The sequence below is a fragment of the Notamacropus eugenii genome, chromosome 3, assembly GCF_028372415.1.
Source record: "Notamacropus eugenii isolate mMacEug1 chromosome 3, mMacEug1.pri_v2, whole genome shotgun sequence".
In the NCBI taxonomy this organism is placed as follows: Eukaryota; Metazoa; Chordata; class Mammalia; order Diprotodontia; family Macropodidae; genus Notamacropus; species Notamacropus eugenii.
In genome coordinates, this window is record NC_092874.1 from 24,143,969 (window position 1) to 24,163,006 (window position 19,038).

At 41.4% G+C, this 19,038-nt stretch overlaps 1 protein-coding gene across 2 annotated transcripts in view; it reads left to right on the top strand.

Moving 5' to 3' along the window:
* The first annotated feature begins 631 nt into the window (after nt 1-631).
* GADL1 (glutamate decarboxylase like 1) overlaps nt 632-19,038 on the top strand; it is a 201,236-nt gene continuing 182,829 nt past the window's right edge. The window contains exons 1-2 of one of the 2 annotated variants that reach the window (XM_072651116.1): nt 632-836; nt 1,756-1,884. In XM_072651116.1, coding sequence (XP_072507217.1) covers nt 1,848-1,884 — 37 coding nt within the window. In that variant the 5' untranslated portion in view covers nt 632-836; nt 1,756-1,847. The remainder of the gene's footprint in view (nt 837-1,755; nt 1,885-19,038) is intronic. The other variant, XM_072651117.1, reaches the window with a different exon arrangement.

The window sequence follows — 19,038 nt, forward strand, 5'->3', positions numbered from 1 at the left end:
AGGTGCCCCGCTCCAAGAAATGGGGGTAGGCTGGCAGGTTGTGTGCTGCCCTTTCCCACTCCTCCCTACTCACACTGTGACTTGCATTCCCATCTAGGGTTGAAGAAACCAATCACTCAACATGCTGAGCTAGACCTTGCTAATAAAAAAAGTCTGACCCCAGATTTCTCTTTCTGCTGCTGCCCGTTCTTGCCCAAGAGGGTTCTCCAGCTCAGCAGATTGAAAGTGGAAAGAGCACTTGCTCTTGGAGTCGGAGGACCAAGATTCAACTTCTGCCTCTGCCTCTCACTATCTGCCTATAGGACCTCGGGCAGGTCACTTAACCCTCCTGGTCCTCAGTTTTCCCATCTGTAAAAATGAAGAGGCTAGATCGGGTAGCCTTGGAGGCCCTTTTAGCTCTCGGTCTAGGATCCTTCACCCTTCCTTTGTCTAGAAAAGATGCTGTATCTTGGGGCTCCAAGGGGTCTGAAAAAGAGGGCAGCAGAGTGGAAGACGACGTGCTGATAAGGGACCTAGTACGAGCTGCACCGCAGCGTGCAAGGCGTGCATGGTGTGCGCTGGGGAGGGGGGGAGGAGGGGAGGGTGTGTCTCATTCCACCTGCAGCTATTTGTCACTAGGCTGGGGGACGCCCCGAGGATCCCAGGGGCAGCCTCAGCAGCAGCGACAGCAGGCGCCGCCCTTAGACAGCTGCGAAGGCAGCGGCAGCCTGCATCGGCCAGCAGGGAGGTGACAGCACCCTCCTCTTCCTCCCAGGCGCAGCAAGCAAGGGCATCGCCAGCAGGAGCAGCAGCCACTGAGGCCGAGGAGATGAGCGCTGGCACCTGCGAGATGGAGGGTAACTCAGTCCACGCTTCCCTTTCTTTTCCTAACACTTTCCTAACAGCGAAGCTGGAGAAAGAAAGCGCTGGGTCCCATTCCCCCTTCCCGGCATGATTACCTCCTGCGATTAGCTTGGTGCCCCCACTCCGCAATTCTTTATCTGATTTTCCCTGTTCGGTGGTTGGAGGAGTCTGAAAGCGGAGGCACGGATTTCCCCTGCCTTTGCCGGGGGCTGAAGGTGGGGGGAGACCAGGCAGGAGGGGTGGGTGACCTTCCTGCCAGCCTTTTCTTCTGCTGCTTCTGCTTCTTTTTCTTTTTGGCACCTGTTGAAGAAAGGGGCTCAGCCAGCCTGTCAGAGAGGGGCGCAGTCCCGTGGCAGGGTTGCTGCACCGCTTGCCTTAGCGACCCTCCGATGGCAGCGGAGTGAAGTCAGCCAGGAGCCCAGATTTTGGAAATTGGGCAAAGATGCTTGGAGTCCGGGGAGGAAAGGGAGGGAGGAACTCAGCTCAAGGGGAAAAGCTGGTCGGCAAAGTTCTGACAAGTTTTCCTTATGCGCTTTTCGGGTCCTGCCTGATGGCACTGCTTTACGAGATCGTCCCTGATCTTGTTATTACTTGGGGCTTTTCGCTAAGGAGTTAGCTCCTGGCTCCTTTCAAGAGAAGCGATCCTCAAGGAATAAGGTTGCCTTTGTATCAGACCGAGGTGCATCTCAGACTGTACTGAGAATTTCCTAATGAGTCCTTGTTAAAGGCAAGCCCGGGAGAGGTTCTTGTAACAAGGGAGGTCTGTCTGTGATCATTACAGTGCCAGGCTGCAAATCGGCTCCTCTGGCGGAGTGGGAAGTTTAAAACAAAGAAACAATGCACTGTGGATATTAAAGCAAACTTTTTTGTTGGTCATTTCTCTCATTTGGTCATTCTCTCACATTTTCAAAGGCAGTGGGATCTGCTGAAGAGTAACGGACGACTGGATTTTTGGGGGACCAGACCTGCAGTTTCTCTGGGATAGGAAAGAACTAGGCAGAGTAATGGTTATTGGCATGCTGGACTTGGAGTCTGGAAGAGGTGGGTTCAAAACTTGCCTTGGACATATACTGGCTGTAAGACTCTGAGAAAGTCATTAAATTTCTCTTAACCTCAATTTCCTCAATTGTAAAATGGGAATAAGAATAGCACTGTCTTCACAGGCTCTTTGGTTTTAGGAAGGGTCCCTCCAATAAAGTGCTTTGCAAACCTGAATACCCTTTATAATTATTAGTAATTTTTATTACCATTGCAGACCTACACCTGCTCAGTAACTTGGAGAGATGCCTGGGTCCCTGAGCCAAGGGACTTGCCCAGGGTCACACAGGCAGTATGCTCCAAAGGCAGAACCTGAACCCACAGAACTTCTTGACTACAGGGCTAACTCTATGTACAATACCAGACTGCCTCCCAGTACCTTACGTTCACACAGTGTTTCCAAGTACGGAAATTGCCTCACTGGCATGACCTCACTGGTACCTGCCAGATCAAATCTATAACTTTGGTTATCCTTACTTTACAGATAAAGAAACTGAGGTTCAGGGTGGTTAGGTGACATGTTCAGTGCCTGCCACAGACAGGATTTGAACCCTCACTCCAAGTCTAGCAAGCCATCTAATTGTCTGGGTAGCTATTTATTCATAAGTGACTTTTATTTGATGGTAGATAAGGGAGGGGAGGGGAGGACAGAAAGACATGGTTACCAACTAAAACCATGCAACACATATGAAACATTGACAGCTCAAACTTCTCAGAACTCTTGCAAGCTCAGGTTCTAATTCGGAACTTCCGAGTAACATAGATATCTATACTGGAGGTTTCCTCCAAGGGCCCTAATCCAAATGAAACTGGCAAGCAGGCACTTTATCCCCCAGAGATGCCTTCCTCTTCTCATTTGTCATTCAAATCACTCTTAGTGCAAGTCCCCTTGATTTAAATGTCCTTGCCTTTCTGCAAATTCAGGTAGAGTTGAGAGGCACGTACCTGAGGCTGGACCAACTTGAGTCTCTTCTAGTGAACGTGGCTTTGTCATGTTTTTGTTTTCCTTGAGTCATTTCAGTTATGTCTGACTCTTTTTGATCACATTTGGGGCTTTCTTGGTCAAGGTACTAGAGTGGTTTGCCATTTCCTTCTCCAGCTCATTTTATACATGAGGAAATTGAGGCCAACAGGGTGAAATGACTTCCCAGAGTCCCACAGCTTGTAAATGTCTGAGGCCAGATTTAAACTCGAGAAGATGAGTCTTCCTGACTCGAATCCTGGTACTCTATCCACTGTGCCACTTAGCTGCTTAGGCTTTGCCCATACCCTTGATGGAAAATAAACAAAACAAACAAACGAAAAATCAATTTGGCCATTTGCTTAGCTCCTAAGTACAGATTGGGAGGTGGCATCCCATTTAGCCCTCTTTATTTTACAGATAAAGAAACCAAAGCCCAGACAGGGAGAATCTTGCTTGAGGACCCACATGAGTAGTAAGTAGTCATATTGGGATTCTAACGGAGGTTCTCTCACTCTAAAACCAGTGAGCTTTCCATTGCATTTCCAATCAGCTTGGGAATTTTCACCAGCATCTCTGTGAAAAATGGTCAGCCACTGCTATTAGCTTCACAACTGGACTATTATTGCAGGATTATTTCCTTGCTCAGTTAGATGACCACAAGCCCAGTGCCTTTAAAGGTAAGGATACATGAGGATTTCTATCCTGAGTGAGACTGTGAAATTGATGACCAAGTCCTAAATTGATAACAGTTATGTCCGAGAGTCATTTAATATGTGATGCCCCAGGTTGGATCATGACTAAATCGAAAGCAAAATATTGCTGTTAGACAAACACATTCCAACAGTCCAGGGTACAGGCGTATTTCCTCCAAACCCCCGGTAGTTTTACAGATACATTTGGCAAGGTAGTGCCCTCTGAAATTTGATAAGTATGTTAAATGATCTGTCTTACTTGATCATACCATCTTCTTGAATATCAATGACATGCCTATAAATTATGTAAGATTATAATAGATAGGGGCTCCCATTGCACACTGACTCAATTCTCCTACCTTTAATGATTGGTACAGCCTTTTAGACTTAGCTTTGTCTGTGCCTGTGCATATGGAGTGGAATGTCAAAGTAACACAGTTAGGTATATAATCAAGGCACAAAAGGTCCTTTATGTTAAGAAAGATAAAGCATTATCTTGGATCTGAATTGTTGGTTCATTATTTAAGTGTTTATTAAATAGCTACTACGTGTCAGGTTCTTGTGCTAGGGGATACAAAGACAAAAAAAAAACAACAATGAACAAACATCAGTGCCTGCCCCCAGTGAGCTTCCAGTCTATTGAATGGTAATGTGCGTAACACAAAATATACAAAAATTATAGGAGTAACAGTAAAAGTATTTATTAAGTGATGACCATGTGTGCCAAGCATTGTACTGAGCAGTAGGTATAGAAATAGAAAAAAATGGTAGTCTGTGCTCTTTGGGAGCTTTTATGGGGAGAGATAACATCCAGAGATGGTTAGAGAAAGTTACAAGAATGGAGGGTACTGCACAGGGAAGTAATATGACTCCCCATTTCTAATAGCAATGACACTATTGATTTAAGTATAGCTTTAGAACTGGGCTAGGATAGTGAGATTGAGAGGGGAAGGAGTCACTAATGGTACAAGGCAGCTGGTAGGGTCATGATCAGAGATAATGTGAAGCATGGTATGATTTGACCATGATCACATAATTGGCAAATGTTTGTGTTGTGGGAGGCTGGGAGAGCTGGAAGAGGTCACTGTCAATGAATGGGACAAGGACTAACGTTAGTCAGGAAGTGGCACTGCAGCTGAGCCTGGAAGGAAGCTAGGGATGCTAGGACGCAGGGGAGGACAGAAGTCATTTATTATTTCTCTGCTTAACCTGAGTCGAGGTTCATCTCTCATACGTAGCTTTAATTTGATCTCGATGAGCAAGACTCCTGCTTGGAATGCTTTGAATGGAATGAAATTTCAGTGGTGGAGATCGAAGTGATTTATATGGGAACTCAGTGTCTTTATATATGACCTGTATAATGTAACAATTTGCATATCCTCAGCTGAAAGACTGAATCCCAGAATTGCAAGTTGGAAAGAACCATCCTCCTGGGTGTTGTTCCTCATTAAGAGAGAGGGTACTGTCAGCAGGACCTTACTGCTCTTCCTCTCTCGTCTTCTGCCCTTGGAGGGAACAGTGAAGTGGGAAGGAAAGGGAGGTAACTCGGGGGAAATGAACGAGGCTCTGGCCTGATTTCCTTTATGAGGCTGGGTGGGACAAGGTAGGAGAGGAACTGGGGTGGACAGTTTGCACCATGGATGGAAGTGAGGCTACTGTTACTCCTGCTGGGTCATTTCTCTCAATGCAAGGAGAGATGTTTTGCATCCAGCTTTTCCTAATAGTGACAGGATTCTCCAGTGTTCTTTCTCCACTTGCTTGTAAATGAGTGACTCTACCTTGTGTAGACACCTTTGTGTCTACAACTGATCCTGTTTCTACTGGAATATCTGTGAGATGCCATAGAATCGTAGCATGGAAGGGACTTTAGAGGTCAATGTTTTTACCCCATGAAGGAATATATTCTACAATATTGCTGACAGGTTGTCATGTAATATTTGCTTGAATATTTCTAGAGATGGAGAACTTAGTACCTTGGGAGGAAGCTTATTTCATTTGAGAATAGCTCAAATTCTTAGGACATTCCAGTTGCTTTTTGTGGATTGTGAGATCTTGGATGTAAAGCTGGAAGCCACCTCAGGGGCCATTTAGTCCAACACTCCATTTTTCCCACGAGAACTCTGAGACCCATGAAAGTTAAATGATGTAGTCAAGGTCACAGAAGTAATGTCAGAGGTGAGAGTTGAACCTAGGTCCTCTGACTTCTGAACTGGTGCTCTTGACACTATCCCACTGATGATGAGTGACAAGGGAAAGTGTATATTTTAGAGGCCAGAAAATTCTGTTATTCAGTGTGTTCAGGAAGTGGGATGGATGCTCTTCATAATTGCATGTCTTGGTTAATAAAGCATCACTACTTATGCCAAGTTTTCCAATGACCGTATGCAATAAAACATGCTTAATGTTAAAGTTATATTTTGAGAAACATCATGATTGTTTGCACAGCACACTGGCAAGATTGCTCGGTTTGGAATCATAGGCCTTGGGTTCAGACATTGACTCTGCCATTTAATATCTTTGTGACATTAAGCAGATCACCTGACTGTGTGCCTTGGCTGCTTCATCTGTAAAATGAATGAGTTGTTCTTGACAGCCTCTTGGGTCCCTTTCGACTTTCTCCCTGTTATCTTGGGTCTCTAGTTTTTACTTTCCCACTAACTTGCTCTGGGACTTTGGCCAAACCACTTTAATTCTCTTTGGGCCTCAGTTTCCTGATCTGTCAAATGAGGGGCTCCCTTCCTGCTTTAGTGTCCTTTGACTCCGTTAGTCTTCTGTAGTGGAAAGCAGCAGGGCTTCCGCAGTCATTATCAGGAAGTTTCATTATCATGACATTGGTGAACTAGGCAAGGATCAGTTGCTAGGCATCTTTTGTGGAGGACTAAGTAGCAATGAACTGACTGTGCATGAGAAGGATCCAGAAAATTAGACTCTCCCCTGAAACCTCCCTGCACTTTAACAAGCCAGTTTTGTCTTTGTTTTGCTTTCTCTTTGTTTTGCTCGGTTCCAGGAATGCACAGCACTTCCCAGCCATCCCCAGCCATGACAACATAGGAGTCTCCTCCTCTACTTTCTAGAACTCTTTTGTGTGTCGTGTCTCTCCGCCCCCCCCCCCCATCAGAACAGAAGCTTCTTGAAGGCAGGAAGAGCCTTGCTTGATTTATTTATGTTCCTAGCTCTTTGTGCAGTGTTTGGCACATAAAAGATTCTGAATTTAATGTTGAAGCTAGCTGGCTGTCAAGTCTTTTCCTTTCAACTCTACGCATTGACTTGCTGCTTGAAAAAAAATTAAAGTCAAAGAATTCAGAAGAGTATTCAAATCCTAGGTCATAATAGCAATGACTAACATAGGGTCAATCAACAAGTATTTATTAATCACTTCTATGAGCCAGGGTCTTTTCTAAGAGATGAAGATACAAAGAGAGGCAAAAACATGGTTTTTATATCAAGGGCATTGTATTCTAAAGGGAAAGAGAATGTGCAAATAATCATATATCTGTAAGATATAGACGGAGCATGTAGAAGGATAATCTCAGAGAAAAGGGGGTGGTGGTAGAATGGAGGATGGAAGGAGAAGACCAGAGGATTTGAGCTGAATCATGATGGAATCCAAAGAAACTAGATGTAGGGAGTTCAGAAGAAAAGAATTCCTAGCACAGAGGTCAGCTTAGATAAAGGTACAGAGGCAGGAGATGTCATGTCTGGTGGAAGGAATAGCAAAGGGATTGATGTAGCTGGATTATGGAGTATGGAGAGAGAAGTAAAATATAATAAGACTGGACAGGTAGAAAGAGACCAGGTTGTGTAGAGCTTTAAATAACAAATGGTAGATTTTTACTGCAGTTTGTTGAGTAGTGAAAAATAACATGGTCAAACCTGCACTTTAAGAAAGTCTCTTTGAAAGCTACACTTTAATTTGGCAAAATTCTTTACCCATCTTTATCTCATTTATTTCTCATAGCAACCTTGTGAAGCAGATCTTATAGGTATTGAAATTCCCATTTTACTATTGAGAAAACTGAGGCTTATGGAAATGACTTGACTTAGCCAAGATCATTCAGCTAGTGTGTTGGAAGGAAGCCCAGATCTTCTTGATAGCAAGACTGCCAAGGTCTCTACCACACTGCATCCCCAAGAGGGCTTGAAAGCCAGAGGTGGCTTTTCTTGGGCATTAAGAAGCCAAAAGAGGTCAGGCAGCCATTTTGTTACCCCAGATACATAGTAACTCTAGGTAATTAGGGTAACATAGAAAATCCCTTCCAGCTTGGAAATTCTATAAAAAGGTTTGGTGTGGTGGGTAATAGGAGATCATGAAAACCAGGGCATTTCTGATGAGGGATATTTCCACTCCCTCAAAACTAGGGCAAATGATTGAAAGTGAAATTGATTGTGGTATGAGAGTCATAAACAGAGGCTTAAAAGAAATAACAGTTGAGAATCTGAGTGGGAACATACATCAGAAGCCATTCTATCTGACAAATGGTCAACCAACTTTGGTTCTGAGATCTTCAGCCATGGGAAACCTCCCAAGTGAACCCATCCCATCTCCAGCAAGCTTTCGTTGGTAGAAAGGTTTTTACTGATATCAAGACAAGATCTGACTCTGTAATTTCCACCCATTGCTCCTCGATCTGTCCTCTGGGGTCAATAGAATACATTTCTCTTCTTCTGTGTGATACCTCTTGAAATTTTTGGAGGTCAGCTATCCTACTCTGACCCCTCCCTCAAGCCTCCTCTTCTCCAGGCTAAACATCTGCCCTAATTTTTTTCATCTAACCTTCATATACCCTAAACTAGAGGCCCTTTATCTTTGTAGTCTATTTATCCTAACTCATTTCATTTTTCAATGGCCATTCCAAAGAATTAAATCCTCTAAATTGAGCACTAACAGAACTACCATAGTGACAAGGAATACCCCATTGTCTGTATGTCTCATTTCCCAGTTGCATGTAAAAACAATTTTTAACATTTGTTTTTAAAACTTTGAGATCCAACTTCTCTCCCTCCCTCCCCCCCGCCATCACCACTGAAAAGGCAAGCAATTCAATATATGTTATACATGCGTAGTTATGCAAAAGATTTCCATAACAGTCATGTTGTGAAAGACTATGTTTCCCTCCATCCTATCTTACCCCCCATTTATTCTGTTCTCTCTTTTGACCCTATCCCTCTTCAAAAGTGTTTACTTCCAATTATCCCCTCCTCCCATTTGCCCTCCTTTGTAGTATCTCCCCACCCCACTTACCTTCTTCTCCTCTACTTTCCTGTGGTGTAAGAGAGATTTTCATAGCAAATTGAGTGAGCATGTTATTTCCTCCTTAAACCAAATGTGATGAGAGTAAGCTTCACTTTTCCCCTCTCACCTCATCCCTCATCCTCTCCACTGAAAAAGCTCTTTCTTGCCTCTTTTATGTGAGAGATAATTTGCCCCCTTTTATTTCTCCCTTTCTCCTTCTCCCAATGTATTCTTCTCACCCCTTAATTTTATGTTTTTAGATATCATTTCTTCCTAGCCAACTTACCCTGTGCCCTCTGTCTATATTTACATAATCCCTCCAACTACCCAGATACTGAGAAAAGTCTCCATAGTTACAAATATTATCTTTCCATGTAGGAATGTAAACAGTTCAACTTCAGTTCCTTATGATTTCTCTTTTCTGTTTACTTTTTCATGCTTCTCTTGATTCTTATGTTTGAAAGCCAAATTGTCTCTCCAGCTCTGGTCTTTTCATCAAGAATGCTTGAAAGTCTTTTATTTCATTGAATGACCATTTTTACCCCTGAAGTATTATACTCAGTTTTGCTGGGTAGGTGATTCTTGGTTTTAATCCTAGCTCCTTTGACCTCTGGAATATCATATTCCAAGCTCTTCGATTCCTTTATGTAGAAGCTGCTAGATCTTGTGTTATCCTGATTGTATTTCCAAAATACTTGAATTGTTTTTTTCTAGCTGCTTGCAAATTTTCTCCTTGACCTGTGAGCTATGGAATTCAGCTACAACATTCCTAGGAGTTGTCCTTTTGGGATCTTTTTCAGGAGGTGATTGGTGGATTTTTTCAATATTTATTTTGTCCTTTGGTTCTAGTATATTAGGGCAGTTGTCCTTGATGATTTCTTGAAAGATGATGTCTAGGATCTTTTTTTGATCATGGCTTTCTGGTAGTCCAATATTTTTCAAATTTTCTCTCCTTTTTAAAATTGTCTCTTCCAGGCCAGTTGTTTTTCCAATGAGATATTTCACATTGTCTGCTATTTTTTTCATTCCTTTGATTTTGTTTTATAATTTCTTGATTTTTCATACAGTCATTAATTTCCATCTGCTCCATTCTAATCGTTAAGGAATTATTTTCTTCGGTGAGCTTTTGGACCTCCTTTTCCATCTGGCCAATTATGCTTTTTAGGGCATTCTTCTCTTTATTGGCCTTTTTGATCTCTTTTGTCATTTGGGTTAGTCTATTTTTTAAGTGTTATTTTCTTCAACATTTTTTGAATCTCCTTTAGCAAGCGGACTTCACGATTCCCAAATGCTGAAGACTCATTTTTCATGATTTTCTTGCTTCATTCTCATTTCTCTTGCCAATTTTTGCTCTATTTCTCTTATTTGATTTTCAAAATCCTTTTTGACCTCTTCCATAGCCTGAGACCAATTCATATTTTTTTTGGAGGCTTTGAATGGAAGAGCTTGACTTTGTTGTCTTCCATGTGCATGTTTTTGTCTTCCTTATCACCAAAGTAAAATTCCATAGTCTGATTCTTTTTCCAGTTTTTGCTCATTTCCCCAGCCATTTACTTGACTTTTGAGCTCTTTGTCAAAGTAGATCTTTACTTACAGTGGGGGTAAGGGGTGTACTATCAGCAGTTCAATGCTTCCACAATCTGTGGGCCTAGAGTTCCAGAAACAGTTGCTGCTGCTGCCTCTGCTGCTGCTGTGGCTGCCACAGGTTCCTCTGCCTCCTCCTCCCTCTGCTGCCCTGAGACTGGGTCCAGACCACTCCACTCTCCCACACTGGTCCCACAGGCTTTTCCCACTGACCTTCCAATTTGTCTTCAGCATTTGGGAGTCATGAAGTCTGGAAACTGCCACAGGTGCAAGAGATTCCGTCCCCCCAAGTCCTGCTCAGGTCCCCTCTGTGCCGGTATAGCAATAGACACTTCCTGGTGACCTCCCAAGCTGTCTTTGGCTGGAGGTTTGCTTCATTTCATCATTCTGTGAGTTCTGCAGCTCCAGAATTTGTTTAGAGCCATTTTTACAGACTGGGCTTGGGGAGAGTGCTCTAGAAAGTCCATGTTGTTACTCTACCATCTTGACTCTGCCCCCACTCCCCCCAGAAATTAGTTTCTTAATCCAAATATAAGTCTACAATGATGATGATAGCTGGCATTTATATAGTTCTTTGAGGTTTAGAAAGTGCTTTACAATATTGCCTCATTTCGGGCCCACATTGACCCTAGGAAGTAGCTACTCTTATTTTAATTTTGCAGATGAAGAAACTTCTTATTAGAGTTGGCCTAATGTCGCAGACTGTTGAGAATTTTTTGGACTTCCCACTCTTGGGGAAGCTAGTTAGCCCAGTGGATAGAGTACTGGCCCTGGAGACAGGAAGACCTGAGGTCAAATCAGGCTTCAGATGCTTACTAGCTGTGTGACCCTGGGTGAGTCATTTAACCCAGATTACTTAAAAAAATTCCTACTCTCTCATTCCATATGTTAGATGCCCCTCTCAGCTTTTTATCTTGAATACATTTTGTAATTGTGCCATCTCTGCCTTTATCTAAATAATCGGTAAAAAAGTTAAACAACCCAGAGCCTAGCTGCTCCCCTGAAACCTATGACTAGTCTTTGGGTATGGCCATTCAACTATTTCCAAATCTTCCTGACTCCACTCTTTAGCTCACTCTCCATCTTTCCACAGTGATTACAAGAGACTTAGTTAGATGTTTGGCTAAAACTGAAGTAAACTGTATCTGCAGAGGAAATCTAGTAACCCTGTGAAAAATGGAATGAGCTTAATTGAGCATGAGCTCTTCTTATCAAATATTCCAAGAGTGGGATAAATGGGGGCAGAGGTTGTTCTATTTGGGGAATACTTCATGGAGGACATGGGAATGATCTGTTAATTGAGTCTCTAGAACAGGGGTAGCCTGGAGTTTCTAAACTTGCTTTTCAAAAGTAGCTTGATAACTGTATTTCAATATAATATATTTCCTGTGGAGTCCTGTCTGTTTATGTATTTAAAAATATCAGTCTAAAAAACAGACCATGAGCTTCATCATGCTGCCAAAGGAGTTCAGGACACACATTAAAAAGTTTGAACCTCTGCTTTATAAGGATATGCAAGTTGATTTCATCTCCACTTGCGTCAGAACAGAGGTTCTTTTTATTTTATTTTTTAAAATTTATTTATTTGAAGTTTTCAACATTCATTTCCACAAAATTTTGAGTTCTAAATTTTCTCCCCATCTCTCCCCTCCCGCCCCAAAATGCTGAGCATTCTGATTAACCCTTCCACCAATCTGCCCTCCCTTCTAAAATTCCTCCCTTCCTTTATCCCCATCTTCTCTTTTGTTCTGTAGGGCAAGATAAATTTCTATACCCCATTACCTGTGTTTCTTATTTCCCAGTTGTATGCAAGACCAATACTCAACATTTGTTCCTAAAACTTTGAGTTCCAGCTTCTCTTCCTTCCCCCCTCTCCAACCATCCCCACTGAGAAGGGAAGCAGTTCAATATAGGCTATACATGTGGAGTTTTGTAAATGACTTTCATAATAGTCATGTTGCATAAGACTAACTATATTTCCCTCCATCCTATCCTTCCCCCATTTCTTCTATTCTCTCTTTTGACGTTGCCCCTCCCCAACAGGGTTTACTTCTAATTGTTCCCTCCTCCCATTTGCGTTCCTTTCCATCATCCTCCCCCACCCTGCTTATCTCCTTATCCCCTACTTTCCTGTAGGTTTTCATGCCAAATTGAGTGTGCATGTTATTCCTTCCCTGAGCCAAATATGATCAGAATAAGCTTCACTTTTTCCATCTCACCTCCTCCCTTTTCCTCCATTGAAAAGAGTTTTCTTGCCTCATTGTGAGAGATAATTTGACCCATTCCATTTCTCCCTTTCTCCTCCCAATATGTTACTCTCTCACCCCTTAATTTTATTTTTTTATATATGATCCATTCCTATTCAACTCACCCTGTCCTCTCTGTCTCTCTCTCCATATGTGTGTGTATGCATGTATGTGTTTGTGTGTATGTGTGTGTGTGTGTGTGTGTGTGTGTGTGTGTGTGTAATCCCACCAACTACCCAGATACTGAGAAAAGTTTCAAGAGTTACAAATATTATCTTTCCATGTAGGAATGTAAACAGTTCAACTTTAGTAAGTCCATTAGGATTTCTCTTTGCTGTTTACCTTTTCATACTTCTCTTGATTCTTGTGTTTGAAAGTCAAATTTTCTTTTCAGTTCTGGTCTTTTCATCAAGAATGCTTGAAAGGCCTCTGTTTCATTGAAAGATTATTTTTTCCCCTGAAGTATTATATACAGTTTTGCTGGGTAGGTGATTCTTGGTTTTAATCCTAGTTCTTTTGACTTCTGGAATATCCTATTCCATGCCCTTCGATCCCTTAATGTGGAAGATGCCAGACCTTGTGTTATCCTGATTGCATTTCCACAATACTCGAATTATTTCTTTCTAGGTGCTTGCAATATTTTCTCCTTGACCTGGGAACTCTGGGATTTGGCTACAATGTTCCTAGGAGTTTCTCTTTTTGTATCTCTTTCAGGAGGTGATCAGTGGATTCTTTCAATATTTATTTTGTCCTCTGGTTCTAGAATATTAGGGCAGTTTTCCTTGATGATTTCTTGAAAGATGATATCTAAGATCTTTTTTTGATCGTGGCTTTCTGGTAGTCCAATATTTTTTAAATTGTCTCTTCTGGATCTGCTTTCCAGGTTAGTTGTTTTTCCAATGAGATATTTCACATTATCTTCCATTTTTTCATTCTTTTGGTTTTGTTTTGTGATTTCTTGGTGTCTCACAGAGTCATTAGCTTCCATCTGTTCCATTCTAATTTTTAAAGAACTATTTTCTTCAGTGAGCTTTTGAACCTCCTTTTCCATTTGACTAATTCTGCTTTTTAAAACATTCTTCTCCTCATTGGTATTTTGGACCTCTTTTCGTCCAAATTGAGCTAGCCTATTTTTAAACGTGTTTGTCAATTGAGTTAGTCTATTTTTAAAGGTGTTATTTTCTTTAGCATTTTTTGGGGTCTCCTTTAGCAAGCTGTTGACTTGCTTTTCATGCTCTTCTTGCATTGCTCTCATTTCTCTTCCCAATTTCCCCCCCACCTCTCTTACTTGATTTTCAAAATGCTTTTTGAACTCTTCCATGGCCTGAGACCATTGAGTATTTATTTTGGATGTTTGGGGTGCAGAAGCCTTGACTTTTATATCTTCCTCTGATAGTAAGCAGGAGAAGATTCCTGTTTGCCAAGAAAGTAACCTTTTACAGTCTTATTTTTTTACCTTTTTTGGCCATTTTCCCAATGAGTTACCTGACTTTTGGGTCCTTTGTCAAGAGTAGGGTATACTCTGGGGACCTGTAAGATCTCAGTTTCTCCAAGGTGGCACACTCTAGTCTGCACACTGATCTGGGAGCAACCAGAAACTTTTGTGCCCAGAATCTTCAAGTAGTAGAATTCCTCTCCACAACTGCCTAACCTTCAGTTCTGCCATATCAGCACTTGGGGCTGAGATTTAGATCAGCTGCTCAATTCCCCCAGGGGCTTTAAGCTGAGTACTCCCAACAGTGGACCCTGCCTGCTGTCTGCTGGTGCCTCTGCCACCACCTGGGGCCGGAGCTAGGGATGAGCCTGCTCCATTCTCAGCCAGCTGTAAAAACCTCTCACTGTCTTTTGGCGCCTGTGGGTTGAGGGAATCTGCCAAGGTGGGGCTGCGCTCCATGTCTGGCATGACAGACCTTTCCCATTGCCCTTCCAGGTCACCCTGGGCTGGAAGTCTCCTCCACTCCATTGTTCTGTGGCTTCTGCTGCTCTAGAATTTGTTGAGAGTCTTTCTTTACAGGTATTTTATGGGCTGTGGGGGAAGAGCTAGAGTTTGTGCATCTGTCTACTCTTCCATCTTGACTCTGCCCCCAGAACAGAGGTTCTTAAACCTTTTTGTGTTGGGAACTCTTTTGTTAATCCAGTGAAGCTGATGGACCTTTTCTCATAATAATATTTGTTGCCTATGTTCACAATCAGAGAAAATGCTAAATTTCAGTTAGAGGTTGATGAAAATAAAGATGTGACTTTCTTCTATCCATGACCAAAATTTATCTTCATAGGCATCTGTGGACCCCAGGTTAAAAACCATGACCCTGAAAGGAGAATTTGGTATATTTAGTAACACCCAGAGCCAGGACAGGGCATTGTTGTCATGTGCAATGTTTTTATCATGAGTCTTTTAAGAATTAATTTTAACTGGAGACTTTGATCCCTATTTTCTCCCCCAACAAATGTGTCTTGATTTGTACCAATGTGTTTGCGAAAACAGAATTGTCTAGTCTTAAAAATATGTTGCTTTTTTGAAAAATAGACTTGTTCAAAAGTACCCATGATGGTGTTCCCTTGGGTGGGTTGGTCTCAGTTAGCAATATTACATTGTCTCAGGCCCAACTCTGGATTTCTCCACCATCAAGGAGAGGTAGAACAATATGATTGGTAGTAATGAATTGGGAGAACCCCTTGCCATGTGGTCTTACCCTGGACAAATCATGAGATCATGAATTAAAGCTGGCAGGTACCCAGAAGTCATGTGTGTACCTGCCTTATTTTACAGATGAAGTCATATGTGGCATATTGAAGATTCAAACCCAGATCCTCAGATGCCAAATGCTGCATCTTTCCACCTCCACTTCTCAGCTTCCACATCTGTCAAATGAGAATAATGAGTAGCACCCACCTCCTAGAGTTGCTGCGAGGATCAAATGAAACAAAACACTTTGCAGACCTCAATGGACTATGTAAATGCCAGCCATTGTTACTGTAAAAGTGTCATGGGAATGGCCAGGAGTGGATGGATTGGGACTGGCATCATTGCATGGATTCCCCAAACCAGTGACAAGCCAGATCTATTGGAGTATTTCAATATTGGATATCTAATTGAGTAATTAAGATATATCATCTTGATACCGTGATTGTGTCCATTTATAATTTTTAAAAATAACCATTTTGGGTAGAATAAGAATTTTTCTTTTTGAAATATACTATATACTTCAGTCTGTCTCATTTTAAGCAGTTTGCTGAATGTAATTTAACTTTTTATGAATAACATAGGGTCATTATTATGAACATAAATTCAGAGGATGCAGAACCAGGAAGGGCTTTAAAAAAAACTCATGCTCAGAAGTTAGACTGTTTCTTTCTTCCTGCATTTCTTTTTTTTTTTTTCAGGGACATCTTCTTCCATTGATCCACAGTTGGTCAGTAGGCATTTATTAAGGACCTACTATGTTCCAGGCACTGTGTTAAGCATAGGCAGTACAAAGATAAAAGAAGAAGCTCCCAGTCTAATGGGAGAGACATCAGGCAAACAACTCTGTACAAACAAACTAGAAACAGGATTAATTGGAGATGATTAGTAGAGGAATGAAAATGGATTGGGCAAGGAGTATTGAAAGTTACACTATTGAACCACAAACCCCAGTAGGTTCTACCAAGCTAGAAAGGTTTTGAGAGCAGAGAGGGCCAATGGGCTGTCTGTCTGTCTGGGGACCAATAGTGCCAACTCCAAAGAAGGCATTGCTAGGCTGGCCACAGAGTGATGTACTCTTTGTCTATGGCAACTCTCAAAGATTATCTACTGACTCATAACTTAGATCAGTGGTACCTGATGAATTCTCAGGTTCAATCCCTATTTCACACAGACCAGAGAAAGTGACTTGCTCAAGCTTGCATAGCTGAATCTACAATGTTATTGTACCAGAGAAAGTGACTTGCTCAAGTTTGCATAGCTGAATCTATAATGTTCTTGGACTACTTTGAAATACAGGGATGCTGTAACAAGATACTGAGTCATGAGTCTTTCCTTCCTTCCTTCCTTCCTTCCTTCCTTCCTTCCTTCCTTCCTTCCTTCCTTCCTTCCTTCCTTCCATCCTTCCTTCCTTCCTTCCTTCCTTCCTTCCTTCCTTCCTTCCTTCCTTCCTTCCTTCCTTCCTCCCTCCCTCCCTCCCTCCCTTCCTTCCTTCCTTCCTTCCTTCCTTCCTTCCTTCCTTCCTTCTTTCCTTCCTTCTTTCCTTTCTTCCTTTCCTCCTTCTTTCTCTTTCTTTTTCTATTTTTCTTTTTCTTTCCTTCCTTTCTACCTTGTTTCCTTCCTTCCATCTTTCCTCTCTTTGTTTTTCCCTTCCCTCCTTTTTCTTCCTTCCTCTGTTCTTCCTTCCTTCCTTTTTTTCTTCTTTCTTTCCTTTCTGTGGGCAGGGGTGCTGGCAGGATGTTCTGAATAGTATTTAGGTGAAGGTGGGGCATGAGAAGGGCAGAAGGGGTATATTGTAACCTCTTTGAGGATTGTGTTTGGGTTTTCCATTCCTGGGTTCCCTATGTCTTAAATATAATGTACAGTTGGTGAATTTCAATGATTGCTTATCTTTTCCCATTGTTACAATCAGTAGACCTTGTAGTATAATATTGAAAAAAAATTACTGGACCAAGAGTCAAGACAACCCTAGGTTTGAATCCTACTTCTGTAATTTATTAACTGTGTCACTATGGCGAAATCATTTCACCTCTCTGGGCTTCAGTTTCCTTGTTTGCAAAAAAAGAGTAATGCTAGCGATTATTGGGAAGCTTAATAAATCTGAAGAAGGGATGAAAAATGCCCCTCTCTTCCTCTCTTACAGAGGTGGGAGACCATGGGCATGGAACATTGTATATGCAGCTACACTTGGATGATAAATTGGTTAATTTGCTGAACTGCTCTTTTCTCCTGTTCCTGTGAAGACAAGGTAGAGAGGGGTAGAAGCAGAATATATTTTTAAACTGAAGTGTTGCAAAACACAAAAGCATTTAATGCAAATTTTGAAGTGATTTTGTTTATATTGAGGGTAAATATGCTCCAAGGGGGCCTGGAAAAGCATCCAAGTGTCCCATATTGAGTTACACTCCATTAGTGATTTCTCCATTATTTTGGCTAATAACAACTTCATTGTTGTTATTGTTATCATTACCATTTGAAATAGTTCTCTAGGTACAAATAGAGGGCTAGAATGGGCAAAAAATGTTAATCAGTAATGCACCACCTAAATGGCTGCCTACTTCTGTCTACCTGATTTACTAACATGCTGATGGTAGATTAAGTGATTGCCTGTTATTACAAAGAAGGTAATGTTAATGTGATTTATCCTAATTAAGTGGCTGAGGATTTCTGTTAGGCAGGCTCTGGTCCTGAAGGCATAGAATGCTAGAGATAGAAATCCTCTAGTCTAACCCCACTCCCATTTTGCAGATGGGAACTTAAGTCCCAGAGAGGAGGAGTGAATTGGCCAAAATCCCCCAGAGAATCAGTTGGAACTAGAACCATATCTCCAGAGAACCAGTTGGGTTCACCTCTCACTTGACTCTTCTTTCTACAGGGGAAGGTATTTAGAAATATTCAAAGCATGGGCAGGCAGAGCACCTGTAAGGTCAGGGACTCTGATACTGACATTTCTTCTTTAACCACCAGGGGCTTCTTGATCTTCTGCTTAGAGAATTTCAGTTTCCAGAAGCATCTTGGTAGAATTCATTTTGTAGTCTTGAGCTATGTAAATGACTTGAGACAGCCGTGTCATTATGAAATATTAAAACCTACTTAGGTGATTTAGATGCAGCATTGTTGGGCTTTAAATTATTTCTTGGTTTAATTTTTATGTCTCTTTAATTTATTGCCTTTCATTCTTTCCAGTTTTTTCACAAATGATGATATTCCCATTTCAGCATTTTTGGATGCCATGTTTTTTGATCTTCTAATGCTTTATATTGATTTCCAAAATCAATGAGACTTAGATGGTGTTTTAGGATTTATATTTTATCTGTTCATCTCCAATGTCTTAAATGGGTTAAAATTCCTCTCAAGTTATACTTTTACTGTGTGAATATTTTCACTCTAATTGGTTTTACTGAAATACCAGCCTGACTATTGGTACCAAATTTGCAAGAAACTGGAATAGTGACAATATCTTAATGCAAAATGGATAATTTTTGATATTTGGAAACATTTTCACTTTTCACATAGATGCTATTCACTAAAAACAAAAGTAATGGAAATCTTTTAAAATAATAATTCCTAATTTCCTTTTGTGAAGGTAATGTACTTTGCAAAAACTTAAAATGCTATATAAATGTCAGCCATTATTATTTTTTTTACTTTACATCAGTCATTTCATCATAATCCTTCTCTCCCTAATTTGAACTCTTATTTGTTGCAAAGAAAATTGTGTAAGTCAAATGAACTTCACTCCTCGATCTCTCCAC